General features: G+C 40.8%; 1 protein-coding gene across 1 annotated transcript in view; it reads right to left on the reverse strand.

Annotated features, from left to right (window-relative positions):
• The window catches only part of CHL1 (cell adhesion molecule L1-like), a 61,796-nt gene that overhangs the window by 29,938 nt on the left and 8,102 nt on the right, over positions 1–23,756 (reverse strand). Inside the window, exons 5-9 of the mRNA XM_009330627.1 lie at positions 14,899–15,021; positions 13,619–13,789; positions 11,735–11,782; positions 9,665–9,785; positions 6,345–6,529 (exon numbers count right to left, since the gene is read on the reverse strand). Of these exons, the coding sequence (XP_009328902.1) occupies positions 6,345–6,529; positions 9,665–9,785; positions 11,735–11,782; positions 13,619–13,789; positions 14,899–15,021 (648 nt within the window). The remainder of the gene's footprint in view (positions 1–6,344; positions 6,530–9,664; positions 9,786–11,734; positions 11,783–13,618; positions 13,790–14,898; positions 15,022–23,756) is intronic.

Below are 23,756 nucleotides of genomic sequence, written 5' to 3' on the forward strand. Positions count from 1 at the left end.
TGAAAAAGATGAGCTAATGTATGAGAAACATGAGGATTCATTAGTTAATGCTCATAAAATGCTTTGAAGATTAACAGAGCTGTTGCCTGGTAATACATCTCCAGATGTTATCAGTGTGATATGCTAAAACAAAGCATCATTGCTCGTATTCACACAGATATATTAAAAAAACACCCCTGAAGTGTGATACACAAGAGCTTCTACACACAATCCACCATTTTCACAGTAGAGTACCCACGGAGACATCGTTAAGCAACATCTAAAGACTGAAGTAAAATTCAAGACGCTGAAGCTTATGTAAAATTATAACATCTTCGCATTTCCTTCACACAGTACAGATTTCTTCTACCACCTTCCTCACGCAGTGCTGGTTGCCCTCCCATGGTGCAGCGTGTGACATGACCACACTTGTTATGCTTCCTTGTATTTGACTCCAGGAAAAAAAATCTGCAAGCAGCAGAACGTTTTGGTTTTGCAGATCTTTTTCCTTCTCTCTCTCTCTCATATACATTGTGATTTCATCAGGAAAAGACAGGTCAAAGGCATGGAGGTGAAAAGATTTGTAATAGCCCCGATTAATTTGTGGGTTGGTTGTTTTTCTTCCTCTAGGTCTGCCACAAACACAGTACTTGAGACAGGATATTTCCTTGTTTTGGAGGAGGTGAGACACCAAGCACAGACTGAATACAAACAACCCGATGGATCCCCTCCTATTTTCATCTGTGCATCCACTCTGGAAGTGGTCTGCAGATATATTATGCCACTGCTTTCCTTTCTCAGCACGGGAATTGCTGTGGTTGCTCCAAGAAAGTGATGCAGCTGCAAAGCCACAGGCAACGAGATTTTGCCAAGTATGAAATGTAATTTCACAGAAAGGCTGAAGAACCTCTTTTCCATGTGGCAGTTATGCTATACTACTTACAAGTATATAAAATATAAGAATAACAAATTATACACATATTTTTTAGCAACTACAAAAACCAGCGGTTGGATAGTCAAATAGTTAAGCTGTGTGAGCAATATGGTATGGCAAATATTTCCCTGCATAATATATTCTTTTTGGTAAGAGCTATAAATGTGGGGCTCCTGATTAAGAGATTTATGTCTTTATGGGAATATAATGACAGGTCCAAAAATAGAAGGGATCTAAAATGGGCATCTAGTCCATCCTTCTGCAACAGAGCAGGATCATCTACACCTAAAAGGCCCCCGACGGATCCAAACCTTCACCACAGCCTCCCATGCTGCCTACGGCAGCACTGCGCCATTCCCCGCAACTAGAACAAATTGTTAACCTCTAACCAACTTCTGCCTTGCTGCAATTTAAGGCTATTGTATCTTACATTATCCCCAGGGAACTTTGTGAAGAAAGGTCCGTTCATCTGAAGGCTGTTATGCATTCCCCAGATTCATTCGTTCCTAAATTAAACATATCTATCAATTTTTTTCTCAGATGCCATGCTTTTGAGCTCTGTGACTACCCTTGCTGCTTTCTCCTGAACTGTCTTGAGTTAACCCCAGGCTTGATGAAGTGCACCATGTACAACCGGTTATGTTACATGAGGCCTTATCAGTTCTCAGTAGCGTCTCTTACAACAACACTTTTCCTTATACTTCCAGGATGATTTTTGCTTTTTCTGCAAGACTAGGATTTCCAAGTCATGTTCAGCTTGCGATCCAGTATATCCTCCAGACTAGTCTAACCAGACATTTTCCATCCTGTGCTTATGAAGCCAATTAGTACTGCCTGATGAGAACTGCTTCGCACTTGTGCTTACTGAAGCCCATCCTTTTCATTCCAGACCATTCTCCCAATTTGTCAAGATCATTTCAAATCCTCCTCACATCTTCCCAAGGGCTGGCCATCCATCCCACTTTGGGGGCATCGTTGTCAGCTTCAGCTGCAGTTACCACCTTGGGGTCTGCATGCCCGTTGAAACAGTTTTCCAGTGAAACACAGAACTACAGCCTGAGCCTGATTAAAACAACCAGCCATGTTTCTGCCTCACATTAGCTTCATTTATTTTATTTTTCTCTGGCTGAGCAATGAAAGTGTTATGAGACTTAACTGCAAAGGCCCTTAGCCATTACATCATTACTATAATTAATCATTATATTGTAACAATTATTTCTATTAAATGCAGTCTAGGAGCCTCAGCCAAGATCAAGATACCATGAGATCAGGTGCTGTGAGAGTGACAAGATTTTTAGGTTATATGTACATTTTATATTGGGTTTGGGGGATTATATACAACAACCAAATAAACAAACATTTGAAGTCAAGACAATTTGTGGGCTTGCTTCGCTTGCTTTTTTTTTTTAAGAATTCTCTCTCATTCTATTACCAACAATGGGGGTTTTGTGCCTGTTCCAATGTTCCAGGCTACATCTTTCCTTGCAAAGAGAGATTAAAATGCTCAAACAGTCAAGCAATTTGCTAGCTGAATATTTTCATATGCTTGGTAATAATTGCCTGAATCTTTGCCCTCAGACTACTGTAGGATTAGTAAGTGGGCTGCATGCAAATATCATTAATTAAGACTGTTATTTAGAAGGTTGGGGTATTGGTTTGAGATCCTCAAATAGCAGAAAGAAGAACAGAAAATGTGACATAGTGACAACGATAGCAAAATCCTGATTTATACACCAGCACTAGATTGAGAATGGTTGGCGGTTAATAACTGAGATAATTTTTCTTCCAGGTTTAATTTTCTTCTCCCTGCATGCATCCTTTGAGAAGAGCCTGTCAGGTGTGAGGATGCCCTACGTCAGCATAACCTCCCTGAAACCAACTGAAATTAATGCTCACTTCCACCAACTCAAGATCTGCCCTTGAGTGTGCACACAGGAGTTGCTGCAAGAATGATGAACATGCCCATCTCTGATTAATGGTAGTGACATTTTCTGGTTAGAAATTCTAGAAGAAGACAGTGTTTGGGCTCAATTTTACCTTGATACACTGCATGTGAGGTGACTCCTAATAGGAAGAATTCCTGCTAGTGACAGCAGCCAACATTAGTTACACATACAGAAAATGAATTCAAGAGCAATTGCAAAAGCATTTTTTACATTGCAATGGCTAGAGTGGGATTATTTCCTTTCCTTTTTTTTTTTTTTAAAGTGCTTGTTTGTTAATGAGCAGGAATAACAATTTGCCAGAACGCTTTCCTCCCTCTAGAGACTGGGGGAGAAGGGGGTCAATATTCTGAACGGCTTGATGAATGTTATTTCTCTGGTATTTTAGTTTTTGCAGCTCCTGCAATTTCTTTGAAGGATTCAATTTTTACAGCCAAGAAAATCATAGCCAGATTGTTAAAATATTCAGCTACAGCAGAGATGCTCCAAACCATCTGGAATGATTTCTAGGAGTCAGCACTTCCCCTCCATCGCAGCTGAAAACTTGCCATGCCCTGGTATCCCCCTCTGCCACACTTCCAGGAAGGGAAAGAAGACTGTAAGACACAAGGCTGTGTCAAGTGAATGGGGATGATTCATCACATTCTGGGAGAAAAGGCTTTTCCTCAGCTGACAAGTAAATACAGAGCAGGTAGCTGAAAGTGCCTCTCCTCCCGTCAGGACTTCTTGTGACCACAGAGTGAGAAGCAGCACAGACTAAAATGAAGCAGTTGGCAGACTCTGACAGTTTAATACTGCCTGTGATTTTTATTTTTTTTTTTACTCTGCAGAGCAGAGGCTGGAGCATTTTTCATCAGTAAAGAGAAAATGTTTTCAGCAAGTTTTTCAGCTGTGCTTCAGGATTCGCACTTTGTAGCTATTTATGGGCGGCACTGCTGAAAGAATCGCAGGGGCAGTGATACTTCTACGCTTGTCTCTGCTAAGTCTCATTGGAGCTCTGCTTTGCTCCTGGAAAAGAGCATCTGCACCTGCCTCGTGTAAAGGGCTCGCACCTTCAGGGTTTGGGGAGTAGGAGAAGGGAGAACGGAGGATGGAGGAGAGCAGGTGCCATGCGCCTCTATCTGCACCCTGCAAGATGCCTGTTATGAAGGTATCTCGGCTGGCTTCATTCATCTGCCTTCTTCTAGCAGCAACATAAATAAATGACGACCAAACAGATGCACAAACACCCCAGGTTCTCCATTTTGCTAGCCCAGCACAAGCAGCCAGCACTCACCCTGTGCAGCCACCAGACCTACGTGTATGCTCACGCACAGGGATGCACCGCCCTACGCACAAGTGTATGATATGCACGAGTGTAACCCTAAGACTATTTATGAACTCTGCTAATATAGAATTGGTCATCCTTCCCAGCACACAGCCTGGGGTGGGAACGGGCCTTGGATACTCAGTGGGATGATAAAAAGGGTCATATCTCAGTTTTTTTCAACTGTTAAAAATTAGTAGAAAGTATTTTTTTTACTTTGTTTTGTAAGTTTTTATGATACTTTTCAAGGGCTTTTAGCTCAGGTTGTCCCTATACAAAAACGATAGCAAGGGAGCACGTGGAAGGAGGGGAAGAGAGGGATGGTACCATGTTTGCTCACTGTATTTTTACAATCCTCCCTAGGCATTCACTTTTGGTGGAAGCCAAAGAAAGGAAATCGAGCTAAATGTACCTCTGATCTGGCCCAGTATAGCCATTTTCACATTCTTTACGAGCAAGTAGAATAATTAGATCTTTTGGTCTGACATTCAGATTACTACAAGACATTTCATCAATATCTCTGCCCGACTAACTCACATCTTTAGAGTACTGGATCTGCTCACGTATTTGTACTCCTGTTCACTGCTTTATAGAGCCTTCATGGTTCAGGAAAAAAAAAGCATTATTTCTAATTTTTTTTTTTTTTTAAAGGTGCTACTTTCCTCAAGCTTCCCAAAACTATAAGGTGGGTCCTTGGCTAGCATAAATTGATAGAGTTGGTTGAATTTATGCATTACACCGAGTGATATTAGCAAAGGTCCTTGCTCACTTCCCTTTGACCACCTCTCTGTTCAAAATCAATAAGCTTAGTAAAGTGTACTCAGCACCTTCCACGTGAACGTGGAACTCGTGCTTCGCTCTCCCCATGGGGTTGCTTGCCGTGCACTGGTATGTTCCTTCATCAGCTGCAGTCACTTGGTCTATCTTCAATATCTTCCCAAAATTTTCTGTTTCTGGTTCGTCCTTGGGCAAGTTTCCAGTGACCTTGACCCAGCTTAGATGAGGAGTTGGGCTAATAGCAAAGAAAAAAAAAAAGATTTTGAGTTGAATACTAGGTGGCTATAATGCTTCATGTTAGCAGAGCTGCTGGACTTCATGCATATGGTTTGCAAGGTGAAGTTTTCAGCGTCTTTTGAGCCCTTTTAAAACACTGGGGCTAGACTAAGGGCTATACTACAGACTACAACTAGCCTGTTATGAAGGTATCTCGGCTGGCTTCATTCATCTGCCTTCTTCTAGCAGCAACATAAATAAATGACGACCAAACAGATGCACAAACACCCCAGGTTCTCTATTTTGCTAGCCCAGCACAAGCAGCCAGCACTCACCCTGTGCAGCCACCAGACCTACGTGTATGCTCACGCACAGGGATGCACCGCCCTACGCACAAGTGTATGATATGCACGAGTGTAACCCTAAGACTATTTATGAACTCTGCTAATATAGAATTGGTCATCCTTCCAAGCACACAGCCTGGGGTGGGAACGGGCCTTGGATACTCAGTGGGATGATAAAAAGGGTCATATCTCAGTTTTTTTCAACTGTTAAAAATTAGTAGAAAGTATTTTTTTTACTTTGTTTTGTAAGTTTTTATGATACTTTTCAAGGGCTTTTAGCTCAGGTTGTCCCTATACAAAAACGATAGCAAGGGAGCACGTGGAAGGAGGGGAAGAGAGGGATGGTACCATGTTTGCTCACTGTATTTTTACAATCCTCCCTAGGCATTCACTTTTGGTGGAAGCCAAAGAAAGGAAATCGAGCTAAATGTACCTCTGATCTGGCCCAGTATAGCCATTTTCACATTCTTTACGAGCAAGTAGAATAATTAGATCTTTTGGTCTGACATTCAGGTTACTACAAGACATTTCATCAATATCTCTGCCCGACTAACTCACATCTTTAGAGTACTGGATCTGCTCACGTATTTGTACTCCTGTTCACTGCTTTATAGAGCCTTCATGGTTCAGGAAATAAAATGCATTATTCCTAATTTTTTTTTTTTAAAGGTGCTACTTTCTTCAAGCTTCCCAAAACTATAAGGTGGGTCCTTGGCTAGCATAAATTGATAGAGTTGGTTGAATTTATGCATTACACCGAGTGATATTAGCAAAGGTCCTTGCTCACTTCCCTTTGACCACCTCTCTGTTCAAAATCAATAAGCTTAGTAAAGTGTACTCAGCACCTTCCACGTGAACGTGGAACTCGTGCTTCGCTCTCCCCATGGGGTTGCTTGCCGTGCACTGGTATGTTCCTTCATCAGCTGCAGTCACTTGGTCTATCTTCAATATCTTCCCAAAATTTTCTGTTTCTGGTTCGTCCTTGGGCAAGTTTCCAGTGACCTTGACCCAGCTTAGATGAGGAGTTGGGCTAATAGCAAAGAAAAAAAAAAAGATTTTGAGTTGAATACTAGGTGGCTATAATGCTTCATGTTAGCAGAGCTGCTGGACTTCATGCATATGGTTTGCAAGGTGAAGTTTTCAGCGTCTTTTGAGCCCTTTTAAAACACTGGGGCTAGACTAAGGGCTATACTACAGACTACAACTAGTAGTACGCTATATAGTACACCATACTGCTTCTTGATTAGAAGGGCCCCATGAATAGGTTCTTCACAGCCAACACCTTGGCATGAGGCTGCATTCCTTGTAAGCATATTGGCATGGACTGCAGGAGAGGGAACGGAGCTCATTTCATCCTACTCCAAAAGGGCACTTGAGGACAGACAAGGAGGTAAAGACTTCATTACAGTGACTTCACTTGGTGCCCTGCCTGGTTAGAAAGGTGGCCAGCCATTGGAGATGACTGAAAATGCTCCTGAAGTTTTTAGAAAGCAAATGGCAGCGACACAGACATTTGGGACAGACTGTTGTCTGCACATTCCCAGCTGGGCTTCGCGACCCCGACACCGTACACGACCCACATACACAGTGTCATATCTGCTTACTCTTGTGTCCATCTGTTATTGTGGCAAAATGCCTGGGCACAAGCTACTCAAAGCCCCAGGTACCAAGAAATTGTGGTTTTCCACGAGCAGCGAGCACAACCGTGCAAATATCCAATTATTTCCTGCAAGAGTCCTTGTCCTGCTCTTGTACCAAAGTCAGGCACTGTGTTGCTGTGGTGCTGTATAGAGGCAATGCCCTCCTGACACTGTCATTACTCAGAATGTAAGTCTTCAAAAATGACAGATTAGAAATGTACTTAATTCCTTATTTTGCAGTTGGCTGCCCCTGATCTTAGTTACTTGGAATCTGGCTCAGTCTATCCGCTTCCATGGTTTGTGGACATTTGGTGGGATGGATTGGCAGAGATATAGAATTATAGAATAGAATCATAGAATAGTTTGTGTTGGTTGGAAGGGACCTTCATTTTTCTGCTGAAAATGCGAATTTTAACAAATAAAAATTTTTTTTTATTTTGGTCTAAATGTTGCATTTTTGAAGGGTTTCAGTGAAAAATGTTTGTTTGGTGATCAGACAAAGAAGTACTTTGTCTTCTTTCAAAAGTGACTATTTAAAAAAAAATTTTTTTGTTTGAAAAATAACTTAAACAGAAGTTTCTTGGAAAATTTTGAGTGAAACAAAAGTTTGGGGTTTTTTTTTACTTTTTTTTCCAAATAAACAGTGTCCTTTTTTGACTTTCTTTTCTTGTACATGATATTAATTCTTGCATATGAAAATTCATATTTGTGTATTTTCAAGATGATTTGCCTATGAATTACCTTGAAAACACTATAAACTCATAGCTGTGGACTTGTGGGTCTTTGTGCACCTGCGAATTAGCTTGACGAGTAGTGAATTAGACAAGGAAGTGTTGCAACAGGGAACTAAAACTCACTGCAGATACTTGGAGTGAATCCAACTGAGACAAGTAATTCACCTTCTCTCAGAAATGGCAACCAACTGCAGAGACATAATCTTGCCAGCTCAAATGAGCAATGTCCTTTCAAGCCCACATGGAAAAACAAAATACCCTAAACATGTTTGTTCAGGCAGATAAATATCCTGATTTTGGAATTTTATAGAGGGGATATAATTGCACAGCCTTTAATATGAATTATCTATCTGCTAACCACAGTCTGCGTTCCTAGACCGGCAGCTCTACCATACAGCATGAGAAGACGTTGATTTAAGTCTCCATTCAACAAAAAGCTCTATCACACATAAACCAGAAGCGACTGTGCTTTCCTTGTGGGTTTAGAGGTTGGAGAGATTTTCTCTTTACCTGTTTCTCTGGGGGCAACTCTTTTGGGGCAGACTATTGCATCTACAAGCACACAGTAAAAATTGGAAAACTGGACTGAGAGCTAAGTGGAGCTTATGTCTGTCTGAGTTACTGTGGCAGGAACAAGGTCCGAGAGAGGCATTCACAGCTTCATTGTGAGGACTGCACTTTACATTTATTTAGCCATTCTCTTTCCTTACTTACCCTTATTTTGTCCTGTGTTATTTACAATAAGGAACAAAATTGTCCTGATTTCCCATCACATACTATCTACTTTAACCTTTCCCTATGTTATTACAGTGAGCATCTCCTCATTGAGATATTCTGCCATGCTTAGTACAGCCAGATCCTAGAGCGTGAGTAGTGCTCCAACATAAATGCTAATAGCAATAACAAGCTTGAGACATCCATGCATCACAAAGCACCAGAGCCATCCATAGGAATAGGCCCAAGTAGAAAACATGGGACTGGAACTAAATTTGAAGTTAGCCCATTACTGTTAGTTTTAGCAGGATCAAACCAGGATGGCTGACTCCAGCTCACTGTATTTTTACATAGTTGTGGACTTTGTTCCTTGACATACTGCCGTCTGTGAGAACATCATGGAAGGAACACCTTTTGTATGGAAATTCTGGATGCTGGCAAACGGACCACAGAAAGCGGCCAGGTTCACACGCACTCTCGAGCCAGCATCTCCCGCTGCAGCTGGGCTAGGTGGACCACCGGTTTCACCCCACGGGGCATTTCCTTAATGGATGTCTTGTATTACATCACTCAAGAACTCTGCTTTTAAAAACCTAAGATCTGACACCTGGAAAAATGCCGAATAATTTTTGAGCATTGAACCAAAACTGAATTGGCAAAACTAGAAAAGAAGCATCACAGGTTGTGAGCCAAACCACAGAAGCTGAATTCTGATGCTACTTAGTTTCTCAACATCTAAAAAGTAGTACTCCTGAAAAAAGTTCCATAATAGAGGGTTTTTTTATTATAACAGTAAAAAAAAAAAATCCTTACTTATATACTTATCACGATATGATTTTAATTACTTGTTTATAAGCTACAGCAATAACAAATACATGAATGTTGCATGCTAGCTCTGTGCTGCTTTACAAGGAGTATGCATACCTTAGAAAAACTCTGCACAGAGGTTCAACTTAAAATTGTTTGAGCAGGTAGGTATATTCATTTGTAGCTGTATAATTTTTAATATAGCTTTTTTCTTTCCTCAATTCTATTTCAAAAGGTGATTAAGTTTGTGCAGTATTGTGCATTACTCACAGCCCTTCAGCAATACATTCGAGTAGCAGGACACCTCCCTTGATGACAGTGACTGATGAGCTACTGCCAGCAGATTCAGGAGGGATCAGCAGTTTGGGTTTTCTTTCCTTGATAAAATTTGCTAAAAAATAAAATAAAATAAAAGTTAGATATGATATCTTAGAGCCTTTGCTTATCCTTCAATAATGCCACAAACATTACTTCTGTCAGAAGGTTTCGTACATCAATTTGTAAATTTTCTTTTTTATTTATATGGTTTGAGACTAATCCAGGACTCTCCTATTTCTCCTGATAACAGTCCGAAGATGGCTACAGTAACAACAACAGGCAACAGTACTGGTGAAGCCCCTTTTCCCACAGTTTCATGTCCTGCTATCCAAGTACTGGCCCTTTCTATCAAACACCTCAGCCAGTCTTGGTACACTGGTCTTCTCAATTGCTGATCTTCTGGTCCACACCATCTTTCTTAGCACCTTTCTTCTGCATTGACTCTCTGTCATCTGTTAAATCTCAGATGAAAACCCATCTTTCCTGACTTGAATATCCCCCAGAATTGTCCTTCTTGCTGCAATTATTAAATCTACAGTAATGGAGATACAATTTGTAAGGAAGACTGTTAAAATAATAAAACAAGATTGACCTGCATTTGATTTCAACGGACCATTTGTTCCAGCCTGCCAAACAATGGTTTCATGATGAAATATGCATAGAGTTAAATGGCTATCCAGTTATCACTATAATAACAATTAGCACAGTAATGAATAAGTCCCCAAATGGTGCTAGTCCTTCAAAAATAGTCAGTTACGGATGATTTGGTAAAAGACCCCGTGTATCTTTCTGAATCATTTTCTAATTTTTTTTCCTCCCCTTGCTTTGCATCTCTACCAATCTGTGTCACAAGTGCTCAGAGCTGCAGCAAAACACTTTGGTGCCTCTGGATACGCTCGCACGTTTTCCATCTGCTCTCCACCTCCCGCTGCCAAAGGCAGGCAGTCCCCCTTCCCGAGCAGGGACAGGAGTTCAGGCATCTCTCCGAGGGAAAAATCGTTTTTTGAGTGTCTGTCACTCTGCATAAGCCCTGCTTGTTCTGCTCACAAGGCTTAGCCTCCATGGGCCAAGGCTTGAGGACTGATCAGTGCTTTGAGTTATCCGTCCCGAAACACTCGAGGAGAAGGCCCTTTTCAAAAACTTCAGTGCTCATCCAGCAAAATGAGGTCTTTCAGGAGTTTAAAATTTAGCATTTCAAAAAACAGAGGCTGTTGGAAGCAATTCAACCAAATAAATCGGAGTCAAGAGCTACATACAAAACCCCAGACTATCATTTTTACGTTTTTTAAACAAAATTAACTGGGTGGAGAATTGCAGGAATAGCCTCTAGCTGCCTTCTGACTTATCCGCATTGCCTGCATAAACCTCAGCAGAATATTGGCAGGAGATTGCTCTGCAAAGAGGGGAACACAAAGCGAGGGAAGATGTGAATCCCCAGGATGAGAAGTGCTTCATTATAGTGCTTACCTGTGGTGAGTATCAGAGAGGGCAATATGCGGCCAAAGAGAACCACCTCCCATCTACCGCGAGGTACAGCTGTAGATGGGGACAATTAACACAGAGCACCTAAAGCTCTGTAAATCCACTCCTTAAGCTCACCCTGGAGTAATGCAGCCCCAGGGTGACCCTTTAGACATGAATTCATGGTTTCAAACCGTGGGTACCTAACGCCAGCGTCTCCTTAACTGCCAGAGGGAGATTTGGAGCATCCAGCTCTGGCTCCTGCTCCGAACTGATAACACCAGAAACCCAGGACGTCAGCCTCCTTACTTACATCACATTATGAAATGTGAATGTTCTTTTCTCAAGTAAGAAAACTACCTCTTTGTTAAAAACCCTTCAGATTTCTGTCAAAAAGTATAAGATGAGCAAATTGTACTCCATGGACCACTTCAATCCATCCCGTCGCAATAAAAAGGCTTTTGTGATTTTTTTTTTCTTTTTTCTGAGCAGCAGCTCGCATTTCATCTCAGCTGGTAGATTCTCAGTTTAAAGGCTAAATAACAGATGCATTCAACTCACCCTTAGTAACCGCAGCGTTAGGTGAGCCTGAGTCATTAGCATGCTTAACTGAAATAAATAAAAGTGACAACCACACACAGACATGCATAGTTGATACAGAATCAAAAGAAACAGTAAATCAACCAAAACAAAAACATGCCCCCCCAATTTCTGCCATAAAAGAAAGAAACAAAGAAAAATATAAAGTAAAGCAACAGATGAACAACAAATTTCTGAAAATACATAGAAAATTCTTCAAAGATATGTATTATTCTGCAAAATATTTCATGGGTGATATAATCATCATTTCATCCTAGCTACCTAGTGTAATAAAAAAATCGCTAATCCCTAAGTATCCACTATAAAGAAATTTTATAAAATTTATCCAGTCTCTTTTTTCTTATTGCCTATGTCTTTCAATGTATTTTTTTTTTATACAGTGCCTCAACAGGGACTGGGCACGGAGAGGAGTGGGCAGTCTCAAGCTGAGTTTACAAAAACCTTTAAGAATGTGCCTCACTTTTTTGCCTGCAGCCAGCCTCGTGGCTTCGATGGCAAGGTGCACGCACTCACGCGGCGTTTTGCTGGGCCACTGCCAGGGCTATCAGCGGCCCCACAACCAAACCCCGTCTCATATTTCTGTAATCAGTGTGTGCATGCGTGTGGGACTGGACCCATTAGGAAAGCTACGGAGAGCAACATTTCGTTTTGATATTTTTCTCACAATTATTATCCCAAGATATGGTTTAAGCAAGTATATATACTTGCTTAAACATATATATATATATATACACACAAACCCACTACTAATCCTTTATCTTTTTATCCCAACAAGAAAACTCTCAAAATTGTGTATTAAATATCAGGCTTTCATTCATGAAGAAAAATCTCCTTGGCTTTCTGGGCTGCATAAGCCCGAAAGGTCAGAAGTATTAGTGAAACAGAAAACTGATATTAAGGGCACGGGCAGCCTCAGCGAGTGGTACAAGTGATACCAGAAACTCTTACAGCCAAAAAAGATTAAAGGAAAGCGGGATGGATCTCCAGCTGGTATAAGCTGCCTTAGTTCCACCAGCTTCTGTCGGGCTTTGCTGATTTAACGCAGCTGAGAGCATCCCCTAGAAGGCTGCTTTTTTTTGCTTGGATATTTGTATTCTTTTCCCCTGTTTCTAACACTGGGACCTGTACACGCCTTGTATTCAGTGGCTTTACACAGCTTGTGTTAGCAGTTTGATACTGCAGTGGGTAGGTACACACTGAACCTATGCACGTGTATGACGATGGGACAGCAAACCCAGCTCGCCCCAGTGAGACTCAGATGCAGGGGCAGTACCTGAAACCATCTTTTGTATAAGACCCTCGGAGCCTACAGGAGTACAGAGATGTTAAAACAAATAAATAAATAAAATGTGGTGTTCCCTACTCAACATTTCATTAAGGAAATGGAAAATGCCTCGTGTGTCACTATTGATGTTCAAGGCAGCCTGCAAAGACCTGGAAAGCACCGTCCTTCCCAACCGCATCGCTGCACCCGGACCAAACCAGGCCTGCACCCAGGGGGGAGGTGGCCACATAAAGTCCTCAAGACCCAGTGAAGTCCCATCCACCGGTGACCCACTGGACTGGAAGAGAAGCAGATTTCCCTAATGCATCATTGGCTTTCACCGGGGGGAGAACAGGAGGAAGAACGGGGCACTTTTGGGGCCCGACAGCTGCAAAAAGCTTTTATGGTTGAATTTAGCCCTTAGAGTAAGGTTAATAATGCAGGAATAAGCACAGTAACATGCATTTTCTTCAGAGAGAATCTCATCAGAGGCACAGGGCACACATCTGCATTCGCTGATGCCTGGGGAGTTAAAAAGGAAAAACAGTAGAAAACAAGAAACTACTCATCCACAGACTTACAACGGGAAACCTTCAGCGTCATTGGCATTTTCTGTACAATCGTCCTCAGTCTTGGAAATGCTGCAAAGCAACAATAATCGCTTCGACTGTCATTTTCTTCCACATTTGCAAAGTAGAGATCTCCCTTAAGGCTCATGGAGACCCTTTCATCTTGCGGAATGTGCTGCAAATCTGGAAAGAAAAAATAATTATGATATGGTAATGATATTGAGCTTGTTTCACCAATATGGCTACTAACGCTCTCCTGTCATATGTTTGCTTTCAGATAGAGCATATAACTTTGATGCGAAAGAGGCAGAAGGCCCAGCATAACCAATGGGTTAATTACCAATATTCAACACACGATCAATCATTGATAATAAATATTTTCTATATAATAATATATTAATATATAAAATATATGAAAAATAATTTATAATGAAAAATTGATAATAAAAACATCACAGTACAAAGTTACTGCTCAGGTCGAAGGAATTTTCCAGCACCTCTCCCTGATACCAAGGCCTGTAATGATGATATGGAGGTCACCATTTACAGATGGCCCCCACGGCCAGTCTCCCAAGCACTTTGCTCTTCTGTAACTACAGATTACAGCAGGGGAGTGCTAGCATGAACTAAGGTTGCTGTACTGTCTCGTTGTTGATCCACCCAAATGCAGGTCTGTGCTAAATATGTATGTCAGGAGTAAAGAGGCTGCCTTATAAGATCAGAGGTTTAATCTGGCACCCTGTCTCTGCAAGTACTTGGTCAGCATCAGAAACAAACCCTTCATGTCATGGAGGCAATCCGAGTTACCTTGCTTCCCAAGAGCCAGAAATTCCTGCAGAACACAAATGCTGAAGAATAATGTGACAGAAACCCACAAGGAACTAATTATACATACCTGACAGATTTTTTTTTTTCTTAGTATCATAAATCAACCATTAGTTTATGAAAAGAGGAAAATAGTAATGACAGAAATAATATATTGACACATTTTGTCCTCTCTGCTGTAAATGCAGTAGTCCTCGTTACTGGTAGACTCATTTACTGATATGCAAGCTTTCTGATATCCCATATTTAATAATATGTTCTGTCAATGCAGTCTACAATTTAACTTTGTTATGTAAAAACATATCTCCATTCTCCATTTTTCAATTTTGTTTTTCAATATCCAGATCTTTTTCCTAAGCACTTGTACAATTACCATTCCCATCAATTATGAATCTGTAATGAAACTGCTCTGGAAGACATATGTTTCGAGTCTCCTCATACGAATTGTGTAAAAATTGTTTACTTACCAATATTCATCCAATAGATATGCAAAGGTGGGATGCCTTTTGGGGGGTTACAGTGCAAAATCACAGAATCACCATGCTCCACATCAAGAGGCTCAATTTTTTCCTTTGGGAATTTTGGTACACCTGTACAAAAACGAAGAAGTTCCTCTTTTATTGTTACCTTTTGAAATTTTGCCCTTTGCTTCCCCCTTAATATAGTTCTTAATAAAATATTTACTTTAACGTCATCCTTTGCATTCTCTGCCTTTAGTTACTACTATTTACAAAGTGATACAGCGTAACAATGCTTTTTACTAAGGGTAAGAAATCTCTGCTAGCATTCGCCATTCATAACGTGCACAGACTGTACTACTGAAAGTCAGACAATCGAATGGTGGTGTTGTCTGTGATGTCCACGAGCTTTTATTTTTATTTTCTTTTTATTTATTTCTAATATTTTATTTATTTTAATGCTTTTATTTTCAAACGCTTTCCATAGTTCATTTATTTGTACTGTCTGGAAGGGACAGCTCAAAGCCACACAGAACCGAAGCGCAAGGCTAAGATCGGCGTAGAGGACTCTGCACTGACGGGTCCCAGGCTGTTCCTGGGAGATCAGAAACCAGGCTGGGAGTGCAGTATGTTCTCAGAAGTCTTGGCTAAAAAGTGGTGCCCAGGAAGCCACTGCAGGTGAGCACAGACATCAGCCAGCTATTCTGCCTTGTGCCTGGAGTTGTCCCAATTCTTATCCATCTCCAGAATCAGATGAAGCAGAAGTCTGGTTTGGAGACTATATAGCCTCCTCATCCCGTCAGGTGTAAAACCTCTCCTGTACAGACCTGCAGACTTTCTCAGCAAGCTTGTCCTTCAGATGAAGAGTCAGGATTTGCACGAAAGAATACACAGGGTTGCACAAGGACTGCACTATTTGGGCTTAAATATAGATCAAATAATTAATGGATCAAGGACTGGTTTCATCACCTAGAGCATCAGCACTGATGCCAGCAGACTGTTCAAAGCCTGAACCACACTTGGCAAACCTGGGCAACCTGGTCAGCCTCAGCAGCCCAAAATGCAACCGGAGTGCATCCAAGCGCAGGGGAAGCAGGGCTGGGCTGGAGCCCACACCAAACCAAGCACTGGGAGGCTGCAGCTCCGAGATTACTGCAAAGAAATTAGGCTGCAAAATGTAACCACTCCTTAAACAAATTTAGCTAAGACAGTTTCAGGGCAGACGTCGTCTTCTGCTTTCATTCCAGGCAAGTTCAAACTAGCGAAAGTTTCAGTTCAGGCAACCGCATTAAACAGCGAAATTAACAGCAATTAAACAGCAAAGGAATGAAAGCATCCTGGCTGTGCAGAATAAACTGGCACAGCAAATACCGCCATCCCGGTGTTCAAGTCATGACAGGGAACTCTGATAGTGAATAAACAATTTGAAATGTCAGTGGTCCAGCGGCTCCACAGGATATCTGCGGTGTCACATCGCAGGAGGCAAACCAAAGGAGGAGGGTCAGAAACGCAGGGCCAGGACTCTGAAGAGACTTTATACATTGCAGGACTAGTAAACATAAAAAGAACCAATCCCTATAATGCTGATTGCCTGAACACAGATTGTGCATAGATTTTATCTCCAGGAGGATTATTAATACGTTATGAATTCTTAGGAGAGGCAAAATGGAGCTAATGAGCATTATCCACTCTGTAGGTGAAATATCAGATAATGAAGGGAACTATATACTAAAATCCAATATTTTCAATAACCTATACTCTTCAAGCCCTGGAGAATACATCTACTGATTGCTGGAGAGGTGGAACATGTTCCAGTAGGAAAAAGCCAATTTGTTGATCTAAAGCTTATTTATTCCCAAAAACACATCACTCTCAACAAAGCTTTAAGAAAGCTGGATCAGGTGAAGGATAAGGGATTTCTGACTAAGACAACCAACGAAACCAGCAAATAGACTAATAGTGAGATCACTCATCTAGGACCTTGGAAACTCTTATTCAAACCCATTTTCTGCCTCATTTGGCAGAACTAAATCTGGGTCTCCAATATCCCAGTTGGGTGCCATAACCACTTGTCTTCTCAGTTAATTTCTGTAGCCAATAATTACAGAGTTATACAAAAAGATAGCAATTTCCACCAGGAGACAGTGAAAAATCATGGCCTCGGTGTCATTGGCTGGCAGCACGGGCATTCATCTCCCACGCATGGCCCAGATGTCTGCCTTTGGTCCCCAACGGGGGAAGCAGCAACTTGAACACCAGCGTCCTTCATCTCTAACAAGTACTTGAACTGCAGGTGGTCAGGGCATCTGGATTCTTCCATGCTGTTTTGTTTCACTTTGTTCATTGTGAAAAACATTGAAAAACTTCGATTTTCCCCTCAATACATAACTCTTGAGTGTTTTGAACCCTTGAAGTTTTGCAAGAGAGGAAAACTCAACTTTCATGATAAATTCCTGAGCCAAACCTTCTGACAAGCATATTTTCTTGCTGGGGCCCCATAGGTCTCAAAGACTAGAAAAATAACTGCTTCTGAATTCTGCATGAGGAGATTTATTAAAACTAAGAAGTTAATATCACATTAGACTTTGGCTCTTGCACATTTGTCTTCAGTATGTATATGTAGGCAATTTTTATTTTTTTTTGCAGTGTTCCTCTGTTTTAATTAGCAGATATTCCAGAATCAATCACTACTGATTTGTGGCTGATCACAGAAACTATCACAGCTGAATTAAGCTCGAAAGTATCATACAAGATTAATTGTGTCACGCAAGTGTTTAATACTGTATGGAGTTATCAATGCAGCACACGGACACTGTAAAATTTACAACCAATTGATCTCTTCGCAGTGATACCATTAAAACTGTCATGTCAATCTTTCATGCAATTCCACACACACAGATACAATGAGAGGGGGCAGAGAATCCAGCGTAGCTCCAAGTGCTACCTCTCACATACCCATAACACAGCGGAGGACAACATTATTTAATGACTCTGAGAAAGGCTTGCTGAAGTGCCAGCAGGATGGCTCTCACGACACAAGCAATCAAGTGGCATGTATGGACCAGCCATGGGGAAGATGAAAAACTGCACACCTGACTTCTGTTATGGAGACATCTTCTAAAAGCCCACCGTGACATATAAAGCTCTCAAAACAGTTTTGGGAAAGGCTTCGCTGCCCAAGTATTATTTCCTGACAAGGCTGTACTGTGAATGCTGTACAGCACTCAAAAACCAGAATCACGGTGCTTTGACAGTGTGTAAACCATAGAAATGGAAGATTATCAGTGTCTAGAGTCATTTGTGCAAGGAACCAGGCTCTGATTAATCCCTGGGGTGACTCAAAGTTTAATGACTGAACTGTACTTGAGATTAGGCTGCAATACCACTGGCAAATTAGGTTGGCTGAGAGAAATTTCAGAAAGGAGGCTAGGTCACTCCCTCCTACTTCTTATCTGTTCAGAAAATGCAGTATCTCAACGAAAAGCAAACAGGAGGGAGACCAATACAATGCAATATAAAATCTAAATTTGAGTTTAGCAGTATAAATTCAGAAATATAGCAACCAGAGTTGGGGTACTCCAGTACCCAGGAGGATTGCTTCAGATTTCCTGAGGTACTTATTAGCATTCTTTGTCCTACAGCCTAGTTTTTGTCCAACTGCTGACTACAGTGACTTCACACAACTATAACTGTATCGAGTACGGGCATTCGTACCAGTTTATATGAGAATGGAGCCCATTCAATCTGATATTTTACATGTTTCTGGGTAAAGTGTTGAGCAATTGAACTGAAGGAAAAGGATTTCTTCAGGTAACTGTAGACGTCCTTGAGAACCCTGTGTCTGGTTTCTACCCGTATCTGGTGTAAAATGGGAGTCAACTCATTATGTTAAATCAGCAACTAGCAAACATTTTGGGAAACTATTGTAGGAAAACACTGTACACTAGGTCTGTTTTTACAACCTTGTCTGTGGATGCTGTTGGAGATGTGTCCTGGGCTATATGGGTGCTTAGCCTGACCCATCACGGATATTCTTAAGTTCTTCCATGCAAATAAATCCTTAAAGGACGTAAGAGTGAGGGAAAGTGGAAATAGTCGAGAAATTTCTATATCCTGGAAATTCCCAGCTCCTCAGACACTTTAATTAGTAGCTGACTGTTTTGTTACACAGATCTGTATCTTGTGCAGTGAACAGCCCAACATATCAATGAATCATAAACGTGACTTACAGTCACCGACCACATGGGTTGTACCAAATACAGCTTGAGAAGCTTCCAGTACTCCTCTCAGTACATCAATTGATATTCTGATCCATGTAGTATATGCAGTAGTTAAATCTGTAATTTTCATTGCAGCCTTTGAACTGTTTATGAGATACAATCTTGCTTATTTATGGATTTTTTAATTGCTGCATTAAATTGAAAAAGTTAGGAAAGTCTGGCTGTTAGGAAGACCGTGGCTGTCAGTCCACTCACTCTCACAGAAGCTTTTACGATGGAATCGGTGACAGTCTTTTTTTCTGTGTAAATCTCTCTCTATCGCCCTTTCCTAAATGATGGTCACTGGCGACAGTCAGAGTGATCCCAACGATTTAGATGGCCAGAAAAGCTGTCAAAGGTATAGGACATTGGCTTAGGAGGCAAGAGGTTTAAATTTTATTCCCACCACCTGCAAAGGCTCGGTGAGTTACTCTCCTTTGTTTTCTCTTCCAAAAAGGCTATACTGAATGCCTTCACAAAGCCTGTTACCGAGACCTCCTATTTTAGTATCAGCTCCGTATCTTTTAATGATCTCACAATATTCACATCTGTTTTTTTGAATATTCATACAGGTTTTGCTTTCTTTGGGAATGCTAGAACTAACATCATTGGCATAGCATAGCCTGCTGCTGGACAATTTTATGTTTAGGCTATGTTTCCATCCTCAGATCTTCAGTCTTTTAGAGCAACAGCTTTAGAAATACTGAGCATAAATCTTAATGCAGTCTACCATGAAGAGTCTTTTACACTACAGTTAATTAAAGAAGTTTAAACCGTCCTTCTTTTTCCTCTGGAATGGAGCCTACTCAGTAGTTCAAGCAACAGATTCCCTAAATACAGGAGGGTAGCTGAGGTCTGTGTTCTCACCATTTAAATTCATTTTCATGCTGCACGTATCTTGTACCAGTCTGGACTTTGTAAACAATGCCAACATATCTAGAGATCCTCAAAGCCCATTCTTCCCCACTCTCCTTAATGTCACCATATATAGGGGAGGTGTGGTATTTTCATTATGTAGGTGACATTTAATGATCATTTCTGCTGACATTTCTATTGCTTTCCTGGAACGACTACTGTAAGCAAACAGTCTTTTGTTCTCCTTTTCAACAGCAACCTTACTTTCCTTACAGACCCAGTATTCTCCTTCTGCAGTGTAAATGTAATTTATGAAAAAAAACTGGCCTAGTCTGACTTGCTGGGGTTTTTTTCCCTTCATTGGCATAGTGACTTGGCAAGTAGCTTACATTTTACTTGAATACAGCTGGCAAAGCACTGCCACCTCTGCATTATTATCATGAATGCATGTAGTGATCTCACATGGACCAGTCTCTGCTTCAAAACTTGTGGGTGAATAGAGGTAATTTATCCCAAACTCTTCTGTGTAAGCGATTGCCCAATTTAGAGTGGATCTGTGCACCACCAGCTTTCACTTGAGCACAGTTGTAGACTGTCCAGCACTTTAGAAAATCAAAGGTGTCTTCTATTACTCTCTGAATCCTGATTTAATTTGCAGCATCTACATTGCACCATTAAATGAAAGACTTTATGACAGAAGAGTATGAATAAAAGTAAATGTGCCTTTAAAGGTGTGGGAGTCGGGTAAATCCCTCTAATATATTATCTGTACCATTTATTTATTTTCTGGATTATAGGACTTTGCATCTATTAGCACTAAAATTCCTCTAGTATTAGATAACAACCATGTTTGTAACTTCTCAATTAATTTGTTCCTAACTACCCCCAGTATATTAAATATCTACTCAAGCTAATATAGACAATTTTTCATTAAAAGCAAAAATTATCTGCCTTGAGTACAGATTCAATAATCCCAGATACAGACATAAACTTGTTCTTGTTTTCCATTTTTAAGCATCTTTTTTGGTTCAGTAGCAATGGAGTACCAGAATATTCTGCCGCTGGAGGTGATATACCTTCACTGAAACATGACACTGAGGTGTAAAACTCCTCTGAAAATTAATGAGTCTGAGACACTTTGCTTAAGAGAAGTCGTATTAACCCCACTGCCCTGGCCAGACTTCACAGTGAACAATTATGTCCTGTCTAAAGCTCTGAGTAACCGCATCACTCTCCTGTTCCTGCCTGAAACTCCAGTTGACAATCAGGTACATAGCTGCACCGTCCTGCCTGTGGAGCCAACTGACATCATTAGTTCAATAAACTCCAACATGCCGTCCTAAAACTTTGTGCAGTTCTCCTTTACTAAGGAATGCTATTCCCTTAAAGCAACTGCAAGTTGGTAGAGACTAAACCATATAGCAACACATGTAATCCTGGTAATTCCTCACCAAACACCAAGCTACTGCATTAGGGAATACTATGCAATACAGTGCAATGTGAAATAAATTTAGCAAGGAAAAAAATCCATAAAACTGGCTGGAAGGAAAATAAATCCTGTCTTTCATGAGGAGCACTCATAACGATATATTTACATGGCATTCTTAGCAGCCCTCTTCCAGGAACTCTCCCAGCCCCTGCGATGTGTCTTATTTCCAATGTGACCACAGCGCCACGACTCTCCCACCCTGGCTATGCCTAAAATACTTCTCAGGATTATTTCCTATGATAAAAACATGACAGAAATTATTATGCATGTTTCTCATAGCCTGTTTTGTCTGTACTGACCTGCTAGAAGTAGTTTTTGTAGCTAGGTGGCCATCTCTTGTCACTGTAAAGGCTGAGAAGATTGTAGAGATATTCCCTGACATGTGGACACGCCAATTCCACGTGCCCAGTCCTTTCAGATCCCCTAATAACAAAATATTGTAGGAACTTGGAAATGCAGGATCTAGTCTGAAAAAACCCTTCACTGCACTGTTGATTCTCCTCTTCTATGCCACTTGACTACATCATACAATCTGCTTCATGTTCTCACCCTGCTGTATTGTGGAGCCAGTGAAGTTTCTTGTCTTTTCTACTTCCACTAGGAAGGTTCTGCCTCAAATTTTCCTCTTCTCATTTCATATATTTCAGTCCTGAATTTATGACCAATTGTGTCTTCATCTTCCTATGTTACTTCCAAACGACAAGTGCTTAAATGTATTGGTAAAAGCCGGCGTATCAACGTTGTCCTGATCAGGACCTTGAACTTTGTATCAGCGAATTTCCTCTGACTTCTATAACCCTGGTCCTCAAAATCACCCATTGCCTCCTCTGCCCTTCCTCTGTGCTAATGATGGAAGGAGACGTTTCTAGGATCAGTAATTTTCACTACTATATTTTTCAGCTCATTTTCCGTTCAGTTCCAGGTCTTTAATATTTTCCCTGTAAGTATGTATACCAAACCCTGAAGCTACTGACATCAGACTAATGAACTCACAGTTGATTGAATCACTTCCCCTTGAGCCTTCAAACATTTGCATCCGTTGCTATTTCGCAGTAATGAGCTGCTATTTCTCCCATCCTTCCCCCCAGCTTCTGATTTCATGTTCCTTGCTCTGACATGGAGACCATCTTGTCCTCCCAATTTCTGGGCACTCAGTCACGGTTGCCAAGCTGAAATATTACAGTCTTATGACTCTTAACAGCATTTGCTTTCCAGTAAATGTTTGGAAAGTGAAAGCATCACACGATTCCTAATTCTCTATCAAATAAATTTCCCCACTATTAGAGAGATCACTCCAACTTTAACGCAGGAGTTTCCCCAAACTCACAAAGTGTCTTTTACAACACTTCCCCAAAGTGATTTGACTCAAACCAATTTTGTTTTCTCTGACAATGACTACCTATTCCTTTATTGCCCGCTACATTTTTAATTTTTAATACATTTCTAACACTATTTCATCATCTATGCTGTTATTTCTTCGATGAACAGTTAATATCTTTCAATAACTGTACTGTACTTTCAATAACTGTAAGATGGCTACTCTGCCATTTTCCTGCTATTTGTTTTATCTGCCCAAATATTTTAATTTCTGTATTTCCATGATGTGCTGGCGTCAGCTCACAAACAAATTGTCCCTGCCCAGATTAGGTAGAGAATTTACCAGACTACAACTCTCATCAATATTTATGCTTTCTTCTTTACAGAAAGAGAAACGTATTAGAAGTGGAAGCATCACAAGAGCAAATAGTCACTCTAACCAAACACAAATCAGAAAAGAATTCTCATGGGTTTTATGGCAAAGGCAAAGCAAGTGCTTTATAAAGGCATTTAAATAGTCAAGTCAAAGCAAATAATAATTTTCTGTCATTGAACATTCAGCTCTCCTGAGACGGCTATTAAAAAGTTTATACTAATTTACCCACTAACCCACCCTCTAGAGGCAAAGTGGGGCAGACGATACTCGGAAACCAAAAGTAAACAGCAAATGTTTTCCAAACTAATATATCTGGGAAAACACATACATAATCTACCCAGTTGTGTTTGTATTAACTAAAGTTCATAAGGACCGTCAGTATCAGCACTTGGAAACCTCTAAGGGGTTGATAGTTCAGTGGTATTTTCTGAACTCTTGCATTCAGGTTTGGTCATTTAGATTTCTGTCCTCAAAACGAGGAATGAAGTGAAATCATTCCAGGGAGCACACAGATTTCTTCCTTCCAGTATTCACTGAATAACTAACAATGCATCTTTTACTTATGCCCTAT

This window comes from Pygoscelis adeliae, unplaced genomic scaffold (assembly GCF_000699105.1).
Source record: "Pygoscelis adeliae isolate BGI_AS28 unplaced genomic scaffold, ASM69910v1 Scaffold278, whole genome shotgun sequence".
Taxonomy (NCBI): domain Eukaryota; kingdom Metazoa; phylum Chordata; class Aves; order Sphenisciformes; family Spheniscidae; genus Pygoscelis; species Pygoscelis adeliae.